Genomic DNA, 23407 nt, shown 5'->3' on the forward strand with positions numbered 1-23407 from the left:
ATCTGGTCGTCAAAGTAAAGCGTATACAATACAAATGATGCGGAAGTATACTGTACATACGGATGAGCTGAGGTACATTTATATTCTCTTATCTAGAAACAGTAAAATAACCTCCTCATTTAGAATGTTCTTCACGAATATGCAACCTTAAAGGCATCACCCCATGAATCTGAGATGGTGCAGATTTCAGGTGGAATATTCTTATAAGGGATAGTAGATTATCGAGAGACGAGTGATTCCGTCCATTTCTTCCTAATTGCCGTAAAAAACGGCCCGCGAGATATGGCTTCAGGCGTTTTGGCGCACTATTTTCTACAGGGAAATCGACTGGAGCGCGCCAGCCTTGTGCGGCACCGCATCTTTCGGGCCGTTTTTTACGGCAATTAGGAAGAAATGGACGGAATCACCCTCCTCTCCATAATCTACTATCCCTTATAAGAATACTCCACCTGAAATCTGCGCCACCTCAGATTCGTGGGGTGATGCCTTTAAGATGAGTTCAGAATTTTAACAATCTGCAAATCTAAAAACTGAGAACCGAAAGATGCAGAAAAATCATGAGGATCTAACTTCGTAGGCGTACATATCTGTAAATCTATCAAACAACTGTGTACATCTTCATCTACTGAATCTAACGAAGGAAAGAAACCTAAACCCAAGAAAGCATTGCATGTTTAGGCAGACTAGCACAAGATCAGGTGAATTATTAGACTATTACTAAACCAATCTGATTTCCCGGCTAACGCCGGACTTCGGAGTTCTTGTGGTTCTCGCTTCATTTGCCTTCTCTTTTCTCAATAAAAATCAGAAGTATTAGGAATTTCTGCAAATTTTTGCTACAGAATTGAATTTTTTGTTTCCTCGCAACTTTTTTTTCGTTTTTTTTTTCCCAAGAAGTTTGGGCATTGGTGAAATACTCAGTGGTTTTCAGTACTTCACTTGAAGAATATCCAAAATAGATTTTATACTTATATTCTTACGGCACCGCTCGAATTTAAAAACATTATTTGAGGTATTAGAAGTATTAGATAATGTCCTCCTTTTCTCCAGCAATTAACATAAAATGATTTGTAGCCTTAAATGAGGTGAACGTCATAACTATAATAACTACGTCATCTCGCGTCATTTGTTAGCTACTATTTAAAAGGCTTTTTCTAATTTCTGAACGAAGGATGTTACCAGTCTGAACCAAACATGCAGAGAATAGACATGCCGAGGAATAGAGTAGGGGTGAAACGCTGAAACGCAACACATGTCAGCTATGAAACGTTGCGGTTATGAAACGACTCATTCTCAATAATTGCGCTAATTCCAATTTTTGAGCCGTCGCACCAAATGTGCACCCTTTCTGGCGTTTGCACTCCAATTCTACGTCGTTGGACCCGTCTCACCCCATTCTATCACTTTCTGACATACCAATTTGGCGCCTTTGGATCCGTCTCTCTGCTCTCTGATATTTCGTTCCACACAAATGCATACACACACGTGACAGACTAAGCCCGTTATTTTATAACATGATATTGGTTCCTTCTATACCTAACTTCTAAGATATAACTGTATAACTTCTAAGATTTTCTTGACTCCGTCCCCAACAGTTAACATGGAATGATGTAATAGTGCTACATAACGTGAAGGTCACCATCATACCGATAAAGATAAGGATCTTACGATATATATATATATATATATAAAATTATAACTAATTATATATATATAATTTCCGGAGAAAACATCTGGCAGACATGATGAGGGTAACATATAGAGAAGTGGACATGCGAAGGAGTAGATATCGATGATCCCCATGCAGGCAACCGTCTCACTCCATTTTACTGACATCCAGCGTTGGCGCACTATGGACCCGTCTTACCCCTTCTACTTTCTGGTATGCCTAACAGAGGATTTCGGGCGCGTACCACCAAATCCTACTGGTTTCTGGCGCCAATGCACAAACCCGAACCCTAGAATGTTGAACGATGGACTGAAACTCGTCTCACACATCTTACTGCTTTCCAGGGCTCATAATGGTACGTTGCAGTTGTGGGACTCCTCATCATTCCGCCTTTCAGCGCTGACGCACTTCAACATCCGAATACCCTTCACTACCCTCTGACGCCAACACCCTCATTTGACGTCTTGGGACCCATTCTACCCTGACCTCACTTTTTCGGAGCAAAAACATGTACAGCATCTTATCTTAAACGCGGCAAAAAAAAAAGAAGTAGAAGCGTAAGTTTGTTGAATCTTTAGTCTAGGGTGTTCTTTTTCACAACAACATGAGTAAGACCGGAGCACTGGAAAATTTGCAATTTTTTTTTTACAGAAAAGAAAGTACTGAACAAAGAAGCGAAGATAATCCACGTAGAAAAAATCACCAACGAAGCAAAAAGGTGTTTTGTACAAATGCTAAAAAAAGATGAAAACACTGGAACACGAGGAAGGGAAAGATCTAATATAATGCGAACACTAAACGTATAACAAAATTTCATACTTTTTTTGTGCTTGAAGGCATCACTCCACGAATCTGAGGTGATACGGATTTCAGGTGGAGTATTCGCATACGGATGGGGGACTATGGAGAGGGGGGTGATTCCGTCCATTTCTTCCTAATTGCGGTAAAAAACAGCCCGGAAGATGCGGCGCCGCACGAGGCTGGCGCGCTCCAGTCGACTCCTAGCAGAAAAAAGCGCGCCAGAACGCCTGAAGCTGTATCTTCCGGGCCGTTTTTTTACGGCAATTAGGAAGAAATGGACGGAATCACCCCCCTCTCCATAGTCTCTCATCCCGTAAACGAATACTCCACCTGAAATTCGTACCACCTCAGATTCGTGGAGTGATGCCTTTAACTTAAACTTTTAAAAGTCATGACATTTTTTCTCTGCAACAAAGTTTAGAAACGTAACTGTCATTTTTAAATTGCATGTTAAATCAGTTAAAATTCGAAATTTTGGAATCGTAAGTCGCAATTACTTAATTTCTGATATTTGCAAGAAAAAGGTATTCTATATTTGAGAAACGTCAGAAGAAAAAATATTTCGGATGAGAATAGTAATATTTTCGTGCTTCAACATCTTGTTTTAACGTGTGTCTACGACCGTCTGCGAATGGTTCTCCAGTGAAAAGCGTTTGATTCACACTTCATAGTTAACTTAATTCATTCAAAAGCCTTGTGTTTTTCAGATCATTTGACGGCGGTAGTTATAATTGAATTATTTGAGTTGTTAGCGAATATAGAATTATCGAACGACGAACCTTTTAAACAATGATTTGCTGTACTTGGAAATCAAAGAAAGAGTTCTGTTCATTTAGCAGATTTTTCGGCCCACAATTTTTCAAGACTACTTGCAGTAAGTTCCGAAACGTTCAACTGAATGTTTACTGGTTTTGTTTCCAGGTCAATAAGTCCCAAAAAGGAGCGGTCTAGTTTTGTAGAGGCTAAGAATGAATACTTCATACTAAAGTAACAAGCATTTACCACAATCGTCTGAACTTGTATTAATCACTGTCCAACAATCTTTTCAGTAGCGTCATGTGTATCCTCAAGAAATTGTAACGGAATCAGCGATAACAGATGTGATCTTCCTCGATAGCCCTCAAAATGTTATTTACTATTTTCTTCGCTTTTTTAAATTTACTCTAGTCTTAACATTAATTTTGCTTCATGAATTTCCAAATATAATTTTTCGCCAGGAGTACTCTATTTTCGTCAGAGACAGTCGATAACAATTTCTGTTGATGTATTATCAAGTTGAATTTGAAATTAAAATTGAGGATTTGACAGTTTTTGGATCAGCTGACTAGTTTTTGTAGGTGATCGATAGAGATGCGGGTTTATTTAACGACAATCACAAACTCTAGCAACTCCAGCATCATTTTTCGTTTCAATAACTTGGAGTTCTTTCTTAAAGGATAACCGGTCCCTTTCTTCCAGTTCTGTTGGATGTCCGATGTCCATTTTTTCTAAGTAGACCTGATGGAATTTCTCTTTCATCTTGATAATAAACCCTTTTTATTATAGTTCATTATCGCCGATTATTTCCATAGTTCTTTTTTTTAACGTGAACCGTTTATAGGCGTAATAATAACGTAATGGGAGCAAATATTCCTTTCTAAAATCAGCACGACATCTCAGCACAATATATCTCATTCACAGGTATATGAAGTTTGTAATCTCTATGCCGTCGAATAATCCAAGTCTGATCATAAGTGGAATTAGATAAGAGCTCTTGATAACCGTTGTGCGTTATCTCAAAGAAACAACGAGTTCCCAGATTCACTGAACATTGAATTAGTTTTTTATTCCTTTCAAGAATATAGACATGTACAATGAATAAATAGGAAATGTTGTGACTTCTGTGAGGAAAGTTTTACAAAGAGGATTATCTATCACACTTGGAGCAGGGGTACTCATCAGAATGTATAGCGAAACACATACAATTGACAAATGTCACCCTATGGGGCGCGGCAGGACTGAGAAAATACGAAAGGGTTGCGTGAGAGCCTTTTGAGGCAATCGTTGATGAGGAAAATCATATGTGTTGATTGAAAGTGAGTAATGGGGCGGTGATCAATGGAGGCACAACGGGACGACCAACAACAGTTATCCCTGTCCTACACAACCGATACATACAAAAACAACAATAATTCGATTACATAACAACGTGAAACGGTCTTCCTTCTAGAATAATAACTTATTCGAGGAGAAAAATGCATAGTGAGCATAAATAGCGAAAGCAAATCAAATAGCAGTGTGGAAGCTTGATAAAACATGTCAACGACCCGCAATTAATGAATAAAACAAGACTTTCTTCATCTGATCCTAGTTGTAGAACTCAAGAATGAAAGAAACGAATGAACACTATTAGATTTTGATATATATTTGGGGAATACTTTTCACCGAGATATCGCTTGGCTACAGATCATACGGAGGAATGAAATAAAGGTTGATTTATGTGCAACTCACGAAGTGAAACGCGGTTCCCAGTTGCCCTGCAAACATTTACATCATCACTCATCCCAAAATGACAAAAAAAAAACATTCCAGAAACGAAGCAGTCTTCAAGAACTTACGTTCTGCTGCCGTTCTGTATCTGGTAGTGACCCAAGCGATTCAAGAGTTACAACAGAAACCGTATCTTTTTCATCCTCGTAGATCCTAATTTCATCAAATGGAGCAGCATTTTGATCTGATTCGAGATCATGCAACTGTGACCGTAACCTATCGTCTGCAATAAAAATTATTATTTTTTAATTTTTTTATTCCATAATATGGATAAGGTCAACACTGAAAAAAAAGAACTCACCAATCGGTGGCCGGGTGTAGACAGGTGCAGGAGGCCCCAGAGACAGACCGTTGCCGTCGATAGGCATGACTGGTTTCCGAAGATTCGCAATGGAATATTGATCGTTATCTGCTTCACCTCCACCTTCAATGGCATACGGTCGAAGGTTGTCGCGATTGAGATCCTCTGGTCGAACAGATTCAAATGGAGTGGTTTGTCGACGAGCATACACCAGCATAAGCATTACAAGCACTAAAAAGCTGATTTTAGGTCATTTAACTTAAGATAACCGAGTGGGATTAAAATCTTTCTGATTAAAATCTCAGGTAAACCAACGTACTGATGAGGAGAACAAGTGAAACTAGGATCAGGATAATGGCAGGGTTACTGATTCCAAGTTTGGCAACAGCTAACGTTTCACCGCACCCGACAAGCTGCAATCACGACAATTTTGATGTTTTCCAATGACACATTGTCATAAATACACTGATCATTTCAATTTACTACGAATCTGGAGATCGAAATAGAGTTAACGAATACAAAAACTACCTGTCCATCGTCACCCAACATTGCGTTGGCTCCGTCAGGACATGTACAGAAGGCTCCTTTCCAGAAATCCATGCAAACCATAGTACCACTACAGTAGCCAATGGGTAACTGTGCGCAAGTGATAAGCAAGCTACATCCTAGAAGAAAAAAAACTTCAAGGTCTTATACAAAACAATGCTTGAAGAAAGCAATCAATCAGTAGTGAACAAAAGAACAAAATAAAAAATAAATCTACAGAGCATGTAATGTTGTTCATAACCCGATTAAACTGAAACTCATAAAGTAGAAAACATACCATCGGAGACTCCTTCCGACTTCGTAATGGAAACGATGCTCTCATCGTCCGGATCAATAGCCTGGTTTGATGGTCGCCGCAAAGGCAGGTTCTGGTTAGACCAACGATACGTTCCAACACATCCCTTCAGAAAAAGGTATGTGTAAAAACGTTACAAAGAAACCCTTCAGCCTACTAATGGAACAAGTAAGACAGCAAACCACGAAAAAGACAGTACCTGGAACCCTCTTCCTCCACTGTGTGTACCGAGGAACAACTCGCTGACCTGCAGTGCGAACGACTGTGAGTTGGCTGTTGGATCTAGCACCTGCGACGAGTAGTAGGAGTTGTCGATAGATAGCGACGCTCTGGAAAGAGGAGAGGACAGTCACTATCGATGTTTGTCTTGACATCTTGAAAGTTAGTCGAACAAAGAATAAACGTTGATCAACACATTAAATCGAAAGAAGTTTTAGGGGGGTAAGAAAATAAATGACATATTGGAAATCTTCACAGTCCGCCTAATGGGTATATTTCTCCTGAGAGAAAGAAGGCCTAAACAGTCTCAGTTCTACACCCACTATACAACCAATTTCGCTAGCCACCCAAAATTACAAATAATTACCTAGTTGGATTCCTCGTAAAGTGCATCCAGTAGGAGGAGTTCTCTTTAAGAGAGAGTTCGCTGATCTTCAGCTGTGTCAGAGAGTTCCGAACTCCACCCAAATCAAATTTCGCCATTGGGGTCAGCCCGTCGGAAGTCATTTCGGCCGAAGTAGAAACATAATTCTGAGGAGGCAAAAACTTATTAGAAGCAAATCACAAAAGAACCGTTTTGGTGAGTGCACTACAAACGCACCTGAGATTTGTCCGCTCCGTAAGTCAATTCAGCTGCACCAGTAACTCTTCCGGGAATAAAAAGCAATTCAATGTCGTTAGTTTGTTCTGGGAAAGCAATTTTCGGCGAATAGTCGATGAAACCACCCGACTGCATCTGAATCCATTCGATTTTCTTTTCGCAACGAGGTCCTCCCCATCCTGGATCGCAAATGCATTTTGGAATCATTGGTGTGCTCCCCTGGAAAAAAAAAACATTCCAGCCTAAACAATGCGGGGAAATGTGCGCCGTACCTGTACGTCTGCGTAGCAATCCCCATGAACACAATGAGTGAGACTATCGATAGCATTACTGTCACAAGCACCACCCCATAGCTTGCATCCAGCTGCAGAATTCTTCTCAAAGGATGGAGTAGCGAGATCATATTGATCGTCATTCACTCGTAAGTTGCGAATACATCCGTTCAAGCCAGAGTGTGGAATAGCTGATGGGTACGCCTGTCCAGCAGTAAGCGGAGCGAGACCACCAATTTGCACAGGAGCAACGATGTTCAATCGCTCATCATCATCAGGAGTGTAGACAGACTTTCGACAGGAAGTGTCATCAGAACCAGCTCCAAGAAAGCGACATTGGTCCACCACAAGCTCAATAAACTGAAAACAGTAAAATAGCGAAGTAATCCTGCAACCATAACAAGAATTCTCAATAGATGTCATGATTTCTTCACTACTTTTTAGGTATTAATAGTGAACATCAACAAGTACTGAAAACCGTTGCAAGATAAAATTTCATTTCTAGTTCATTTATTTTAAAGTCGACGTCAACTTAATATACGATACGATTATATAATGCTTAGGTAAATGAGCATGACGCCAACCACAAAGCAACAACTAACCTTTCCAATTTGTGTCACCGCTAGCTCATGCCATGTTCCATCATTTAGAGGAGTAGAAGGGACTTCAAGGCTAACCGGTGCTATACCATTCATGGACATCTGAACCGCAACTCAATCATTTCCACGGATTTGAATTTTTTCAGAAGAACAATGAGAACGGAAAGGAACAAAAACACACCTCCATAGCAAGACGTCCACCTCTGAGTTGAATTATAATATAGTCTCGGTAATCGATTTGTTGCTCACTGTTTTTCGTGTCCATTGGCCCATTGTAGAAGAGCACAGCATCTGGTTGCCTAAAAAATGTGTTCTCAAATTAAACATCAGGGAAGAAAATTCAAGGAAAGAGAATAATTGAGATCATGTTCTCTGGGAATTGATAATGTAGAAGTAAAGGGGAACAATAAGAAACAGAAAAGAAAGATTACTTGAAATAGATTTTAAGAACATTCTTCTGCTCTAGAAAAGATAAACACGCTGAGAAAACTCGTGATTAAATTCATTTCCTCCAATGAAACTTTGGAAAGGATTATGCATAGAGAGCTTGAACATATACAAGTAGAAAATGAATTATGGACCGTAACCAAGCAATGTCGCATTCAAGGTTCGCTTTTAACCGTTCGAAAAAAGAAGATATTCCTCGCAAATCACTTACAAAGTCATAAACTGCATACTAATGTTGAGACTAGTACAAGCTGGCATTGGTTTGTACCACGCGTAACCGTCTCCAGAGAACGACCTCGTCGTTCCTTGACATCTTGGGCCTTTCAGCAGATCATTGCGACATTCGCAGCTGAAGAATTAGATAACTCGCAAACGCTAGCAAGCAGAACTAAAAACGGAGAAATGGTGAGCTTACAAGAATCCGGGGTGTGTATTGTGACAGACGCCTTCATTGTGGCACAATCCGGACTGGCATGCCGCAGGAGGCCGCCACACAGGACAAGTGCATTCGTCCTTGGATTGCGCATTCACGCCGACCAATACGGTGCTGTTTGCAGATACAACAACTCCATTCTGCAGAAGAAACCGAAGATGATTAAACTTTAGAATTGCCATCAAAATCTTCTTTTTCTAAAGGAAAAAATTGCTTACGAAGTCTGCGGTGCTGACAGTTTGACATCCGGAATCACATACAGTGAATTTGCACATATCTATGCCGACACCAACAATCGTAGCACTCATTTTGTTTTGAAGATCAAATCGATTGGCTGAGATCAATCCGTTCAACTGAGTGGAATCTCTGTAATAAAAATACTACAATTATAACATCAGCAGAATATTGAACTAGGCTTGTATTAGATGTTATTGGACTGGTTTGCCCAACTAACAGTAAAATGTAGGACAATGCTCTGAGTGACGTAGAGAAAAAAGTCCAATAGGTCACTTCAGATAATATGTCCCATGATAAAGTACATATCCCACGATAATAACATACACATTACTTGAATTCCCCTTTTATATCAAGGATAATGAAACATTCGAAAATCTCTAAAACACACTTGTAGGGAGACCCATGAGCAGAAAATCGGATGTTCAGCACAGGTACGGTCCGCGTTTGCAGCGTTGCATAATCCAACTGAACAAAAAGCGATAGAACTATTCAGGACACAAAGTTACGAAATGGGTCCAAGAGTGAAAAAAAAGAACCTGGACAGAAAACACGTCAAGCACCACATTTCCACCCATATACTTGATCATTTCTTGTGTGAATGTATTCATCATACTCTTTCCATTAGCATCAGGCCGAATAAAGTCTTCGGGAGATTGTAAATTCGAGTCCTCAGCTAAAAGCAGTTGCATCGATCCCTGGAAAAGCAATTCTCAGATGGTCACTTTAAAAAATATCCGTACAAAACTAATTTACTTGATTGACAAACGCCACTTCAGGCACGAGAAGCACATTTACGGTCACATAACCAACAGCGTTCTCATTTCGCCGGTTGTCATGCACATTTGACGACATGTGATATGTACCAGGTGGCATGTTCGCGTCCATTGTAATCTATATGAATACACTAGATTACGTAAGGAGAGGATGCGTTTCCACTGTCGAACTCTCAAAAACAAACAGAATTTACTGACCTCTCCTCTGGGTGAAAGCTCAAAACCGGGTAAGGAATCCCTCCACGTGAAAGTCTTATCTCCAAGATCCCAGTCGTCCAAGTCTTCCACGTAAACTCTTCCAATTTGGGTCTTTTTCAATTTTCCGAGATAAGAATTAACAGTGATTGTCATCTTGCCATCGTGCATAGGATTGTCATTCTGCAATGTCATCTTTACACATATAACATTATATATGCTGTAATAAAGGAAGAAAACTTTGTGTTTAGCAAAATCAAAAGCGAAAGCAACTCAGCTCTGACGAGTAATCAATTTTGGGAAATAATGAAACAATACAATGAGCATACATGCGATAGTTGGAGCCGGTGCTCCGACCCCATCCACTTTCAGGTGGTTGGCAAAAGGAGCCCATTCACTTTTGGTTGGTTGGCGAAGGGCTTGAGCTGCACCTCACGAGCTAGACCCCTTTCACCTAAGCCCACGAGAATAATTTCTGTATCCTTCCTATTTCCAACGCCGTCTTCACCAACTCGCAACTTATCGCGGTAGTTTGAGCTTAGTCCGACATGGTTCCCACCAAACGATGAAAGTTACCTTTTAGTTATGAGCTTGACACTAACGGATTTTGACAAGCACCCATTGCTGTGGATATTGGTGATGCTAGTCACAAGTATAAAATGAAATAAGATTAGAACACATTTCGATGTTAAATGCGCAAAAAAATGGCGCAGATCCCCATTTTCTCCTCCTAGTGAAGTGTACACACTATGTAAAGGTCCAGAAAAACTAATGGTACCTTTTCTATACCTATGCCTTATTGCAGAACACCTGGGATATCTCACTTTTAAATACCAATAAGCAATTGGCAAGCAAGTAATCATACTTTTTTTTTAAATTACATCACCAATGGTTCCGAAAAAAGGCTAAAAAGGAGGTTTTTCCTCAGAAATTATGTAAAACTTATAGTCACTTTACATAGACGTTCTTTCTATGTTTCAGAGGCTCACTTTTATAAGAGAATATTTCAGTTTTTTCGAATATTAGTTGTCGTACAATCGTAAAATTCGAAGATACCAACAGGGCTGGTCGGTAACAAATTCAGTGCAGAAAAGCACCTGCAGATACTCCTCAAGAAAACATCCTCTACTACATATTTTATAAATAACTAATGATCTGAAATATGTTCTCATTTCTGCTCCTCCTAACAACTTCACCATAATGACAAGGCAGGAGGCACCCTGTCGATCTTAATTAGGCGCATAACATTAACCCCACTCCGGCCATGAATGGGTCGAGCGGATGTAACTCGCTAAGAATGACCCGGTCGCCTCTCTGCAAACATTATTCGCTAATAAATGGGGCGGGTTGTTGAGAGCAGCGCGAAGCCTTGCAAACAAACGCATTTCTGCACATCTCGTAGCAATCCGCTTGACATTTTCACATCATGAAGATCAAATCTCTACGACAGTCGATTCACGAGTTTATTCAGTCGCGCAGCTTGCTCACTCTCAGCAGGGGTTCCTTCTCAGTTACCTCGCAAACACAATGGGGTTTTTTTTCGAACCGGCGTCCCTTCTTCACAGTCGGGCGACTCGCTTCAAAGCGACCGCAGCGCGACGCAACAATCGTTACGGATTAGTAGGCCAATTTTTGCGGATTTGTGGTGGAATTCCGAAAGGCTGGTCGCGGCCGCCAAAAGGTGGGAGGGTGAGATTAGGAGCGACCGGCTTATGTTCGACCATAGGCAGCTGAAGCATTCATGTATCGCATCATTAGGCAACAAACAATGAGCATTTGAGTCATCGAGGACCGTACAATGATATGCCAATAGGCGAAACTGTGTAAAAGAGGAGCACTATTCACTATTCAGCACTCAGAAAGATATTCGCAGACCTACATTGGGCCTCAGAAGAAGCAGCCATTCCCTAGGCGAAAACTAGCAGATCTAATATTGCTTAACTTTCAAAATCGGAGGAGTGAACCTCTACTGAAGAGATGGATGGAGAAAAATCGTCAAGAAAATGAAAAAATCTCACATCCAAGAAGCTCCAAACTTTTAGGAATTTAACTTGGTGAATGCTCAGAAATGTTTTGTCTTTTTGCAACAACCACTGTATATCACTTTATTTACGCATACCTCGTCTCCAATGATGACGTGAACGGATGCGTGATTAGTTCGATCCGCGCGGTCCGTTAGAATTAGAGGAATTTCGAGAATTTTGCCCGGATTAGCAGCCTCTCGATCGAACACTACCAATGGTCTGATTGTCATCGATCCATTCCCACCATCTCCATCTGAAAGGAGGTGTAAATTACACGGAGTGCAAGAGTATGGAAATGACAAGAATGAGATGTACATACGGGCATCAAATGTGACGCTCAAGAATTCTCCATATTTCCATTTGCTCTGGTCGAGTTGCATGTTAAATGGTGGTCCGTATTCACTGAAAAACGGAAACTGAGGAGTACAAAAGAATGAAACTTGAAGATAACCAATAGAAATGTGTTCTGTGAATTACAAATAAGAAATGAATATAATTCGTAGAAGCAAGATACGCTTACGGTGAGTCCTTGTCAGTGCAGCGAATCTCACATGTGCCTTGTTGATTGACAGGTGTATTTTCGGGAAATACACAATACTTGGGAACTGTGTAAGGTTCGGGGCCATTATCATTGACATCGCGTAAGTAAACAGCTACTAACTGAGTTCCAACATTGCCGGCTGAAACATTCGTGTCTATGAATGTAACCTTTTACTAACAACAGGAACTTATGCTCACATGACATATAGATTGACAACTAATCTATTTCATCATGTACGTATGTTAAAAAAGGAACGAGTTGTCGATATCTGTCCACAACTTACCGGCGTCGAACGCCTCGATGATCAGCTTATAGCTACTGATGTCTTCTCGATCCAAACGCTGTGCTACTCGGAGCGTTCCATCCTGATCAATTGTGAACTGCCGCTTCGGATCAGACTGGCGATTAATTCGGAACCTGAATCGGAGAAGTAGAATAATATCTTTCCGGCTGATGACAGTTATCCAATACAAATTGCTGTTATGCTAATTTGTTCCAAACCAAGGAAGAAATACGCAGCTGTCAAAGCCAAGAGTTATGCAACAGAACCAGCATTTCTGCTCGGTGCTAATCTACGCACCAGATGTCGACAGACTACATCCATAAACAAATTCTAATTCGTTTGACATTCATAACCAGTGGTCTCTCGCTAAAAACGTTCAGCGTCAGAATAGTGAAGATTGAAGTAGGCTATGTAGAAAAGCTAGAGTTGTTTCTACTGATTACATTCACCAAGCTGACTTTGAAAGAGATCGGGGAAGTAGGTTTTTAATAGAAAACGAGATGTCAGATTAACCCAATCTCAAAAAGCCGTCAAATGAGTGTGCGTCATATATTTTATACAATTAAACTCTTTCCTTATCAAGAGTTCACTTTGGCATCTGCTTCCCTATCTCATTCCAGTGACTCTATGTCAGAGAGACAAGATATGTACAATCATATGCACATAAACGAAAACGGCGAGCAGCCCAATACTTCTGCTCGTATAACAAGTTCCACAACGCAAATAACATACGGTACTAGCAATATCTCCAGCCAAACTGTTTTGTCGTGTACAAATACTGGGAAATTAAGAAAACCAGTTTTATCTGGTATATATTATAAATACATATATAGATAATGCAGCTTTTAAACAGTTCCTGAAGTAAAAAGACACCGTACATAGTAAAATTAATATAGCACTTACAAAATTTGTTTTTATTCGGTTTAAAATAGTCGCGAGTGTATTCTATAACCAAATTCTACTGTTCTCCGTCTCTAGAGGAATACAGATTTGTCTTCACATGATTCCAGAAGTCGAAAATTTTTACCTAGCTCCAGCTTAGCAGCTATTTTTGTAAGGAATCGATCTTGCTCATTTTAATTGCTAATGCGGTTATCAGTCTCCTTGTCTTTCTCGATTACTTTTCCAAGCAATTTAAGATCCTGTATGGAGTGGGTAATTTATTCGGAATTGATCGACGTTGACCTTGTTCAGCACAGATAAAAGCCACATACCGACCCGTACAGTGTCCACTCAAGGCCACTTGAACATAAGAGCAGGCTTTAACAGTTCGCGACCATAAGGCTTATTGCGGTGTCCATGGAAGCAGGCTAACTACCCTCTTCGCGCCTCTCGGGAAGTACTCAAACCTCGTTTAGCCACCTCCTCGGCAATGCCTCACGGATGTTATTTATTCGATGCATTCTCACGGCCGATACTCTCCCCCTCTGGAGAGCTAGTCAAAAGAGTTTCCGAGGCCCAACATTAGCACTAGCCTATTGAAATGGAACCAATATATAACCAAATCTCCTTCATGAAGACGGCAGCCTACGACTGCGTAATATAGCGAAATTCTGGTCTCAGAGATGAAAATGATCGAGATACGGACGCGACCTCACGTAAAGTGACAGGTAGCAATTACCCTCACAGAGATGCCAATTACGACGAGTATTTCCACATATGGTGCTCATGTTTCCCATGCCACAAATAGTACTGTAGTATATTCGAATTCACCATTGATGTAATGACCACGCAGTGACCAAACAAAAGCGACGAAGGAGCACTTCAGGTGACGTGCGATTGCGTTTCTCAACCCAAATAAAGCACCTGTACTCATTTCACTTCCCTTTTAGTCTTTAAAGCGAACGTAAAAATCCACAAGTTACGTTCTCAAGGAATTCTGAACTACTCGCGCATAGCGATGATTATCGTCGGTTGATGTGGGCAACCAAGTGGTTGGAACAGGACGTCCCAGACGAGTCTCTCCCTTTGTTCCCACACTAACCTGCCTTGACCAGTAATTAGAGTCTCCTTAACCTCCTCGCAATAACTTCTCAACGAACCGCGCAGGTTTTCGCGAGTTGCACTAAACAAATGATCGGCCGGCACCAACACAACACCGAAATCGAGGAGATGAGCAGCACCCGCCAACTATCAGATCATCCTAGACATCTGCGTACTCTTGCGTAAACCCTCACTGGGTAAACCGCCGAAAAAGACAAACGAATAGATCAGACAGGAAAAAATATTGTAGGAGTTTCCGAGAATTCTTCCACCAAATCAGAAGTGGAGGGAAGTTCTTAGTGAAAATGGAAGCTTCATACAGTCTAAGCAAACAGAGCAGTTCCCCTAAGATATCCATGAATCGACACAGCTTTTTCGTTCCTGAGAAACAAAAGAAAGCCTTTGATGCTGATCAAGAATGATGCTTAGAAATTTTCTCACTTGCTAAAAAACTGCTTCTCTGCCTCGTTTCAACAAAATTGCCCAACAAATGAGCAATTTTCCTGAAAGGGATATTTTATAAAACGATTTCCTATCTTCTAAAGTGGATCAATGTAGACACGTAAGGATCCGAGATGTTCGGTAGGAGAGAAGGCTCACGATAGGAATTCCGAAGCCTCGAGTGAATGCCAAAACAAACATAAAGGGCCGTCAAAAATGACAGCAAATAAAGCCGATATCGTTTTCTTTACAATTTTCTCGCCTATATGAACACATTCCATTACGCTGTTCCTCGAGTCGAACACGAGTGAAGGAAAGATCCGATGGGAGATGCGACACAGCGATTGAGGTCAAACTCAGCGGGACGCTACGCGTTAAGCGACAGACCCCTTTCCAGGAAAATGAAAGCAAAAACGTCGCGTTCGTTGGATGTTCGGCTGTAAAAAGACCAAACTTATCAGTGCAAAGCTCGTTAACGTCACAGTACTACTAATTAGTACACGTTCAGATACTATAAACACATATAAACTAATAAAGAAGCAAGGGAAATTATCCATAGCTACATCATACACAGTCATTTCAAACATAATTATCACTGAGCCTGCGGACAAACACTAAATGAGAACACCATCATGGAAAGATTTCCCTTTGGCGTAAAACGACAAGTAACATCAGTGGGATGTGAAAAAGCCATTAGCATCAGTGGTGTTTGTTTATTAGCCAGGACTGAGGGTAATTTTTGCACCGTCACATGGATGAAAACAACAGAGCAGTAGGCCCAGTACTCTGTGAGCCTTCTCGTACTCTTTCTGGAAGCAAACTACGAGGCCTCAGAGGAACAACGGCTCCGACAATGATTCAGACACACCAAACAAATACTCGTTCACCGATCGATCCCTGACTCTCTGACTCATCACCAGCGTATCTTATCGTCGTTGTGAGAGACGCTATCGACGACGCTGACTAACGCAGCCCCACACGACTACTATCTTTACAGGAAGTCAGCCTACGCTCTTCTGAAGTAAAAGAAAAGCGTAGCCTCCGATAGTAATCGATGATGTGCCAGCGGCAAAAAAAAGCGGCCCGCTAAGCTTCAATAAGAATGCAATCAGGCGGAGTTACGAATGACATTTGGCACCTCACTCACGAAAATCGGTTCAGAACTCACTCCGAAGTTTAGGAAAACGGAAATAAATATCGAAAAACGAAGCCCTGGACAAGTGGCGAATATCGAAGACGTTGACCCAAACAATAAGGAATAAAATGAAGGAACGTACACAGAAAAAATTGATAAGCGATTTTAAAGCGTGCATCGTCAATGTGTACCACTCAGTTGAAAAGTGCAGGATGTAATTCGAAGGTTGCCCGGATTATCCAAACTTAGCCTCAGTTTACGAATAAGTGTCGGTCCACGACAACAAACAAAAGTAAAGCTAAAATTCCCAAAATATCTGGAATTGTTAGTCTCAAATTTGAGCGGCATAATGAGATAAGAAATGAACCAATATTATTATTATATTACTACCATGTTAATAAGACAAACCTGTAGTAGAAGATGAAAAGATTGCAAACAAAATAAAACAAAGAGGATGAAGTGGAGTAAAAAAAACATAAAATCAACCCAGCAGGAAAAAATGGCATGAACAGACGAATATTATACAAACGCAGCTTTTCTCATCCCACTTGATGTCTTAATTAGCGGCCACTTGGCTGCTCAAGTGTACAAGACATGGAGCACTTATACCACATGGCGTAAAGGGGTGAAAACAAAAAAAAATTGATGAACCAACAGAAACGAGAAAGAACTTACGTGTAATTGAATGTAGGGAGCGTGGGGTCATGCGCTTTGAAAGTATCAAGCACAGTGCCGATAGGAGTATCTTCACTGATGTTCTTCATAACGAATACTTGAATTGCGCGTTCTTGGGGAGAAACATAAGAAGAAAATCGCGATTTTGCTAGTGAATTGTCCAGCCCGAATGGTAGTGATAGGTCGCTAATCGCCGTAGCATGAGGAATAGCCGCTAGGGCTAGGATGGCCAGTGTTAGCCAGACCCGGGGAACTCTCTTACCTTGCACGATCATTGGCATCGCGATCGGTGACGTTGTATTTCGCGACGATCGTGTGTCGAGGCACATCCTCGAAGATTCGAACTTCCGTAGGACCGATGATTTCTGGCGAGTGATCGTTCTCGTCGACGAGTTGCACGACGATGTTGCTTGTAGCGTCATGAAGTCCGTCGCTGACGCGGACTCGAAGGCGGAATCCTTCGCGTTGTGCAGGATCCTCGTAGTCGAGAGGCTAACAAAACGTAAATGAGAGCCGGAAGAACGATCGAAGAGAGTTCCAAACGGGTCTGGCTTGTGGATCGAGGTGATTCTTTTGGAATCGAAAGACATGCACAGCAGTGAATAAAGATGAGCCCGGCAGTGAATGGGCAAAACGGCCGAAGGCCGATATGGAGGTGAGCGCCTGAAACACACGACATGCAGACGAACGAACGGACTCGGAAACGATAAGCGCAAGTCTTCTACGCAAAGCAAAATGGTAACAGAGGAGACTCAGAAGTAACTACAGCTACGCAAAAATTGCAACTAATTCTACTTGACAAAAGCTGAATTGATCAATGCAAATTTATGCGAAAGGAATGAGAACGGAATTGGTGGATGTCTTTGATAATAATAGTAGAAATACGAAACAATCCTTTCCGAACGGTCCACCAGAAACGCTTGAATTATGCAGCAGTTATAAATTCTCCACTTCTTTACTGTGGTTTTGAGAAAAAATTCCACTGCAAGGTCCAACGAACAAATGACAAAGAAAACACAGAAAGGAAGAAAAATATAACAAAAGTTACGAGTTCCTCATCATGTGTTCGTCGGAATCAAAATTCCTGAACTGCTAAAACAAAAAGGAAGACAACAAGAAGTGGAGTAATGGGACCGAAATATCTTCTTACTTCACAAAAGCTTTTCCCATCACCTGGCGTTTCAGTGAAGTTTTTAGAGCCAGATGACACTAGTTATAATTGAAACGATCTAAGAACCAAACACGTATCTTTTCAGAAATGTAAATAAGAAATAAGTGAGAGAAATCGTGAAATGGATTCGTTGAAGGCGGATGCAGACACTAGAAACCGAACCGATTGTTTGGAGTGTATACCGAAGAATGTTTTGACGCAAAAGGAAAGTGCAAAGCATCGGAAACTTTTACGTGGGTACGATTCTAAAATAACACGAATATGACTGTAAACGCTAGAAAAAATACTTTACGAGATTATAGACAGACTGTTCTGAAAATGAATGAATGAACAAAGATGTTCAGCTGGAAAAGGACCAAGATTGAGTCACAGGAGGGCGGTAGGGTGTGACCTCCACGACAGGTCGCTAAATGAGTTCCACAAAGGTCAAAAACATAACATTCAGGCAGTATTACGAGCGAAACGGAGGCCGAATATAGCCAGGGAGGAGAGCATCGAGGAGGAGGTGGAGGTGTGCGACGCACGCAGGCGGTGGGGGCGCGCGCAAACGCGGCCGCAATGGCGGGGAGCGCAGACCAAAAACGGCGAGTGAACGTCCACCGCCACGACGGGCGCGCGAGACGCAGCACGGATGGACCGCCCCGCGGTTGGCTAAGGTGTGCCAACACGGGCCACCCGCAAAGGTCACTCGGGGGAGGGGTGCACTGACCGTGAGGGTCCGCAACTTGTGTGTGTCGAGGAGCTCACGCTCTCCTTCTTCGTCTACTCGAGGAGCGAACAAGACAGCGGCCTGGATACCTTGTTTTGTTGGTTACCGATGCTGCGCGCGAATGTTTTCAGGCGACTCGAAAATGAAATTCGAACTCACAACAACACTAGCAGGCAGTAAGATGCTATACAGATGGGCGCAGCGAGGATTGCGTCCCCGCTCGTAAACGCTGCAAAAAAGTTGCACCAACATTTGGAGCCTATGTTTCAAGTGAGAGAGATCCAGCAGCCGGCCAGCTGCCCAACGAACGTCTGCACTTTGCGGATTTCAGGATGGGAGGTCTATGGTTTGACGAGTAATGTGGAACTTTACTGGAAATACTTGGAAATTTACAAAAATACGCACAGGGAACGAACACAGTCTAGAAACCTACAGGATATTCTTGGAGATTTCCTAGGAGGGTAGGCGTTTGCTACAGAATGAGAGTCTTGGAAAGAGAACAGAAGAACTGCTAAGCTAAAACTGCAGAGAAAATGATGCACAACACGCGAACAGTGCTGACAAGATTGCTAGGAGACGAAACAACGCTAGCGCTACACTTAATAAGACTCTATGCCCCGCAAGAAAACAACCATCTACGGGTAGCAGAGATGAAAACGATAATTTCTAGCCGAGCAACGTTGGCGTAAAATAGCCACATTCATCTTTTTGAATAGCAAAATTCGAAATCATAGGATAAAAAAGTTGCATGGCCGTAGCTTATGTGACTCGCTCGGCGGAAAAAAGAACTTGTCCCGGACGTATGCGCCAGAAAGCGGCAGGCCATCCAGGCTAACATCGCCGGGGTTGCATCCCGGTTGAGTCAAATTGACCAGAAACTCGCTGGCAACACAACTTCGAAGTGTTTTCGACGGTATTTCATAGTTCGCTCGATGTCCATGGACGGATGATGACATGGTTGAAAAAGGCGATAGAGCACTGCACCGAATTCAATAGCGGCGTGCTAGTCAAGTAAACGCGCACTGCTATTGACACTAGCCCGCCTACAGCTGTTTTTCTGCGCCCCTTGCCGACTCGTCTGCGGAACCTCAGTTCGGCGCCTGTGACCAGTTGACAATTATTTTCTACAATTAAGATATTAGCGTCAAAAAAGACATTGTTGCACTTGAATGCATGCGACGATCTACAGCAGGAACTAGGTGAAATTTGCTTTTTTCGTAAAAAAAAAACGACTGAACAGAACATTTGAATCCGATTTACGTAGATGATTGGAGAAATTGTGCAACGAAAAAGAGCAAAATAATGAAAACGTTACTTTTGCAAAGTTCCAACTATTTTAGGTACATGTTCCGAATATGGCAATGAGTCACCCTGAATTCCGAGAACTCCTTATAAAATTTAATATTAAAGCTACTTAATAAAAACAGTGGAACGTTATTCAAAAGAGAACGGTCTTCTAAAGTTTGAAACGTATGAAGGTAGTATTCGCGTAAATTCCTTAAGTTGACGCGAGACCACGAAACGCATTCTATTCTGAGAACAAATTGATCGGGATTTCCGAACTGACCATGTTTGACGGTGCAACAATTTACAAGTGGTATGAAAGCACCTAAACGGGAACCCATCACTCGTTCGGGCGTCAGGAGTTGCTTTGTCGAGTGAACCGATCAATCCGGTGGTCATAAACATTTCATTTCCGAATTTGCAGGAATCGCTTCGCACTTTTCCTCTGATATTTGGAAAATAGGTCTTGGATCCAGTTAACTACGGCGAAGAAATCAACCTCAAAAATTTGATGTCAAAAATTTTCCTCATCCCTACCATTTAATTTGTACTTTTTTTTTTGATAACATCATTCTAAAACACTTTTGCATTCAGTTTAAGTCAACAGAAAATCAAGACCGGTCATTTTTGAGAGAAGTTTTATTTGACAAGGGAACAACCTTCACATCTTTTTGGCTAAATCCCGAACGGGTCTTGGTCAAGGCAATAAGGAACCTTTGCACAACTTCAATAGCACTTAGCGCAATGTTAAACACTTGCGATGTGCGAATAACAATTGTCGTACGTGGAATTATTGACTCAGAACCTTAACCAAGGGGGATCGACTGGTTTCAGAAGAATTATATCGACTTGGAGTGCTCCACATAGCTTCGCTCGCAGTAGGTCCCGGCTGTTTTGACCTTATTTCGAGAGGTATGGTAGAAATTTTTAGATACAGTACATCAACTTCCTTGTTGACACTTTGGGAAGAGTCGTCATTCTCGGCAAGGGGTGTTCGGGAGGAAGTTGAGGTTGTCTGAAGCATCAAGGCAGCTCTCTCTGCGTGAACGGCCGCTTCTCAGTAAGTGACGACTTTAAAATAGCGAAGGACTCATGTAAAACCACTTCCACTTCAAAACGTACCACCTTGTCAGACCTATTCCACTAACGCTTTACCCTGATTCAGGAGCTCACTCGGTAGTTTTGGTTTCGAACTTTAACAGCGAAAATAATTGAGCACAGGAGTTTTTCATTATTTGTAGGTGCAAATATCTAGTTCTATTCCAAAAATTAAATACTTTAATGGAGGAATCTAAAAACAACAGGTACTAGGAGCAGAAAAAAAGGCTACAAATGGGCGTATGCATTTTCCTTACCCCAAGACTTAAGTTGCAATGAAATCGAGCAACCTACTGATGATGGAAGGATGTGTAATTCAATCGTCTTATTGATTAATACACAATCCCGGTTTATGAGCCGATTACAAATAAATGATTGTTAGTTCAGCTATTTGTCAGTGGTCTGAACTTCCAAAAAGCAGAAGAATTGGCAGATCAAAGTAAGGAAAAATACGAAGAGCTGAAATTACGTAGCAAAAATCCAAAAAAGGAAAATTACCTCAACACATGCAAACAAAAGCGAAAACAAGGAAGAAAATCCGAAACTAATGCTGATAGCATATTTGATTCCTGGAATAATTGTCACCTAATGTGAGACAACCACGGTGCTCACTGTATCCAGGGTTGGATTCTGGATGAAAACACATCTGCAAACTGGCTTTGTGATCCAGGACTCTGTTAGATGTGAGCAGGAATATTTGAGGCTCACGAAGGAAAAAGTCGAACATTTTGTGCGTTGTCAATTGTGTGATGTGAATAGTGCAACCACTTCAATACCTAGTCCCTCCCTCCAAGTCCAGGAATAGCATTGCCTTAGCGTTACAAATGGTGGCGCAATTATGGACGGAGTGCAGTGAGGAACTCCGAGACTAGTTGCGCGCCTATAGGAATCGCATGATGCAGAAAATCGTAGCAAGACGTAGCCGTTGTCATTACGTTAAGTATGCTTACTATACGGATGAAAAGTAATAAATGGAACTAGAGGAACGCAGGGCACAATTAGCGACAGGAAGTAATTATGGATGCCGTTTTCAATGCGCCAAAGCGCTATGAGCACTCGGAAACATTGGAAGAAGGAGCAAGGAATGCAAAATTAGTATTCTAGAAGAAGTGTCAGCTTTTGGAGGACCACACCGCAAGTACGGAAAGCCGGGCTGACTGGCCAGCCGGCTGGCTGACGAAGATTTACCGAGTACAGGAAGAAGGTGTGGGCGGTGCGTGCACACAGGTGTGATGATTCGTTCCCGTTCCGGATGAGTCAGCTAGGATGTATCGTCGATGTATATAAATGAAATTACGCATGAAAGTGGCCAAAAGCGGCTGAATCTCCAGGACACAAAGAGTCAACGTCGTCACACAAGAAGGTTGTATATGTGAGCGCACTTGCTTCGCCCCCGAGGGACCGAATAAACAATGAAAGATTGTTTCTGAGTGAGGCAATCGCTGCAATGCGGCCACAAGTGGCATCCCGATAAATCCCCGGGGGAGTAAAATGATGGCCATCCGACTCAGGGACTTAACTCCTTCGGATGCACACAGAATCATACAAAGTTCGGCGTTGCGGTGAAGTTTTATGAGCGTTTGAACGTCCAAAAATTAAACATGGTGAAGACCAACTACGTAGAACTATGAAGCTTTCTTTGAGCGGAAGTGAGGAGTACAATGACAGAAAGAGTTGGAAAAGTGAAAGAAAACGTTCGAAAGAGTAGAAGAGTAAGAAATCGACAAAAACGGCCAGAACAATAGGTTCAGCAAAAACACGAACAAAGGAATTGGAGTGCGGTTGAGGAATCAGTCGCTGAGCGAAAAAGCATGCCTCAAACTGTAACCATGAACTTGCATATATGTGTATGCATGTGTGTATTGATTCAAGAGGACTTCTGAACAGGGACCAGACTGATTCGGAATGAGTCACGCAGTTTTTAGATGCATACATATTCTGTGGTGGTTTAAATGCATTATCCCCTTTCTATGTAACGATGACTCAAACAGGCAAACAAGAGTTTTTAACCAGTTGCCCTAATTAGAAGGCCGAGCTGGACTCTTTCTTTCGCAGCGTTTCTTTTAGTCTTCCACCTAATTTTGACGTGCGTTAGCTCGTACCCAAGTTAAGAGGTTACGAAACTAAAATAAAATAATAAATCATT

At 41.7% G+C, this 23407-nt stretch overlaps 1 protein-coding gene across 2 annotated transcripts in view; it reads right to left on the reverse strand.

Moving 5' to 3' along the window:
* Positions 1-4956: 4956 nt before the first annotated feature.
* Positions 4957-23407, reverse strand: part of RB195_006327 (uncharacterized protein) — a gene marked incomplete at both ends in the record, with an annotated part of 70499 nt that continues 52048 nt past the window's right edge. Inside the window, 25 exons of one of the 2 annotated variants that reach the window (XM_064179356.1) lie at positions 4957-4986; positions 5068-5222; positions 5301-5531; positions 5620-5713; positions 5829-5965; positions 6124-6247; positions 6341-6470; positions 6728-6891; positions 6962-7180; positions 7234-7593; positions 7836-7934; positions 8014-8131; positions 8491-8628; positions 8695-8852; positions 8931-9078; positions 9338-9414; positions 9486-9644; positions 9703-9840; positions 9921-10100; positions 12037-12194; positions 12261-12343; positions 12462-12621; positions 12766-12899; positions 17000-17185; positions 17262-17491. In XM_064179356.1, the coding sequence (XP_064036314.1) occupies positions 4957-4986; positions 5068-5222; positions 5301-5531; positions 5620-5713; positions 5829-5965; positions 6124-6247; positions 6341-6470; positions 6728-6891; positions 6962-7180; positions 7234-7593; positions 7836-7934; positions 8014-8131; positions 8491-8628; positions 8695-8852; positions 8931-9078; positions 9338-9414; positions 9486-9644; positions 9703-9840; positions 9921-10100; positions 12037-12194; positions 12261-12343; positions 12462-12621; positions 12766-12899; positions 17000-17185; positions 17262-17491 (3810 nt within the window). Of the gene's footprint in view, positions 4987-5067; positions 5223-5300; positions 5532-5619; positions 5714-5828; positions 5966-6123; positions 6248-6340; positions 6471-6727; positions 6892-6961; positions 7181-7233; positions 7594-7835; positions 7935-8013; positions 8132-8490; positions 8629-8694; positions 8853-8930; positions 9079-9337; positions 9415-9485; positions 9645-9702; positions 9841-9920; positions 10101-12036; positions 12195-12260; positions 12344-12461; positions 12622-12765; positions 12900-16999; positions 17590-23407 lie in introns of those variants that run through there. The other variant, XM_064179354.1, reaches the window with a different exon arrangement.

Source organism: Necator americanus, chromosome I, assembly GCF_031761385.1.
Source record: "Necator americanus strain Aroian chromosome I, whole genome shotgun sequence".
Lineage (NCBI taxonomy): Eukaryota > Metazoa > Nematoda > Chromadorea > Rhabditida > Ancylostomatidae > Necator > Necator americanus.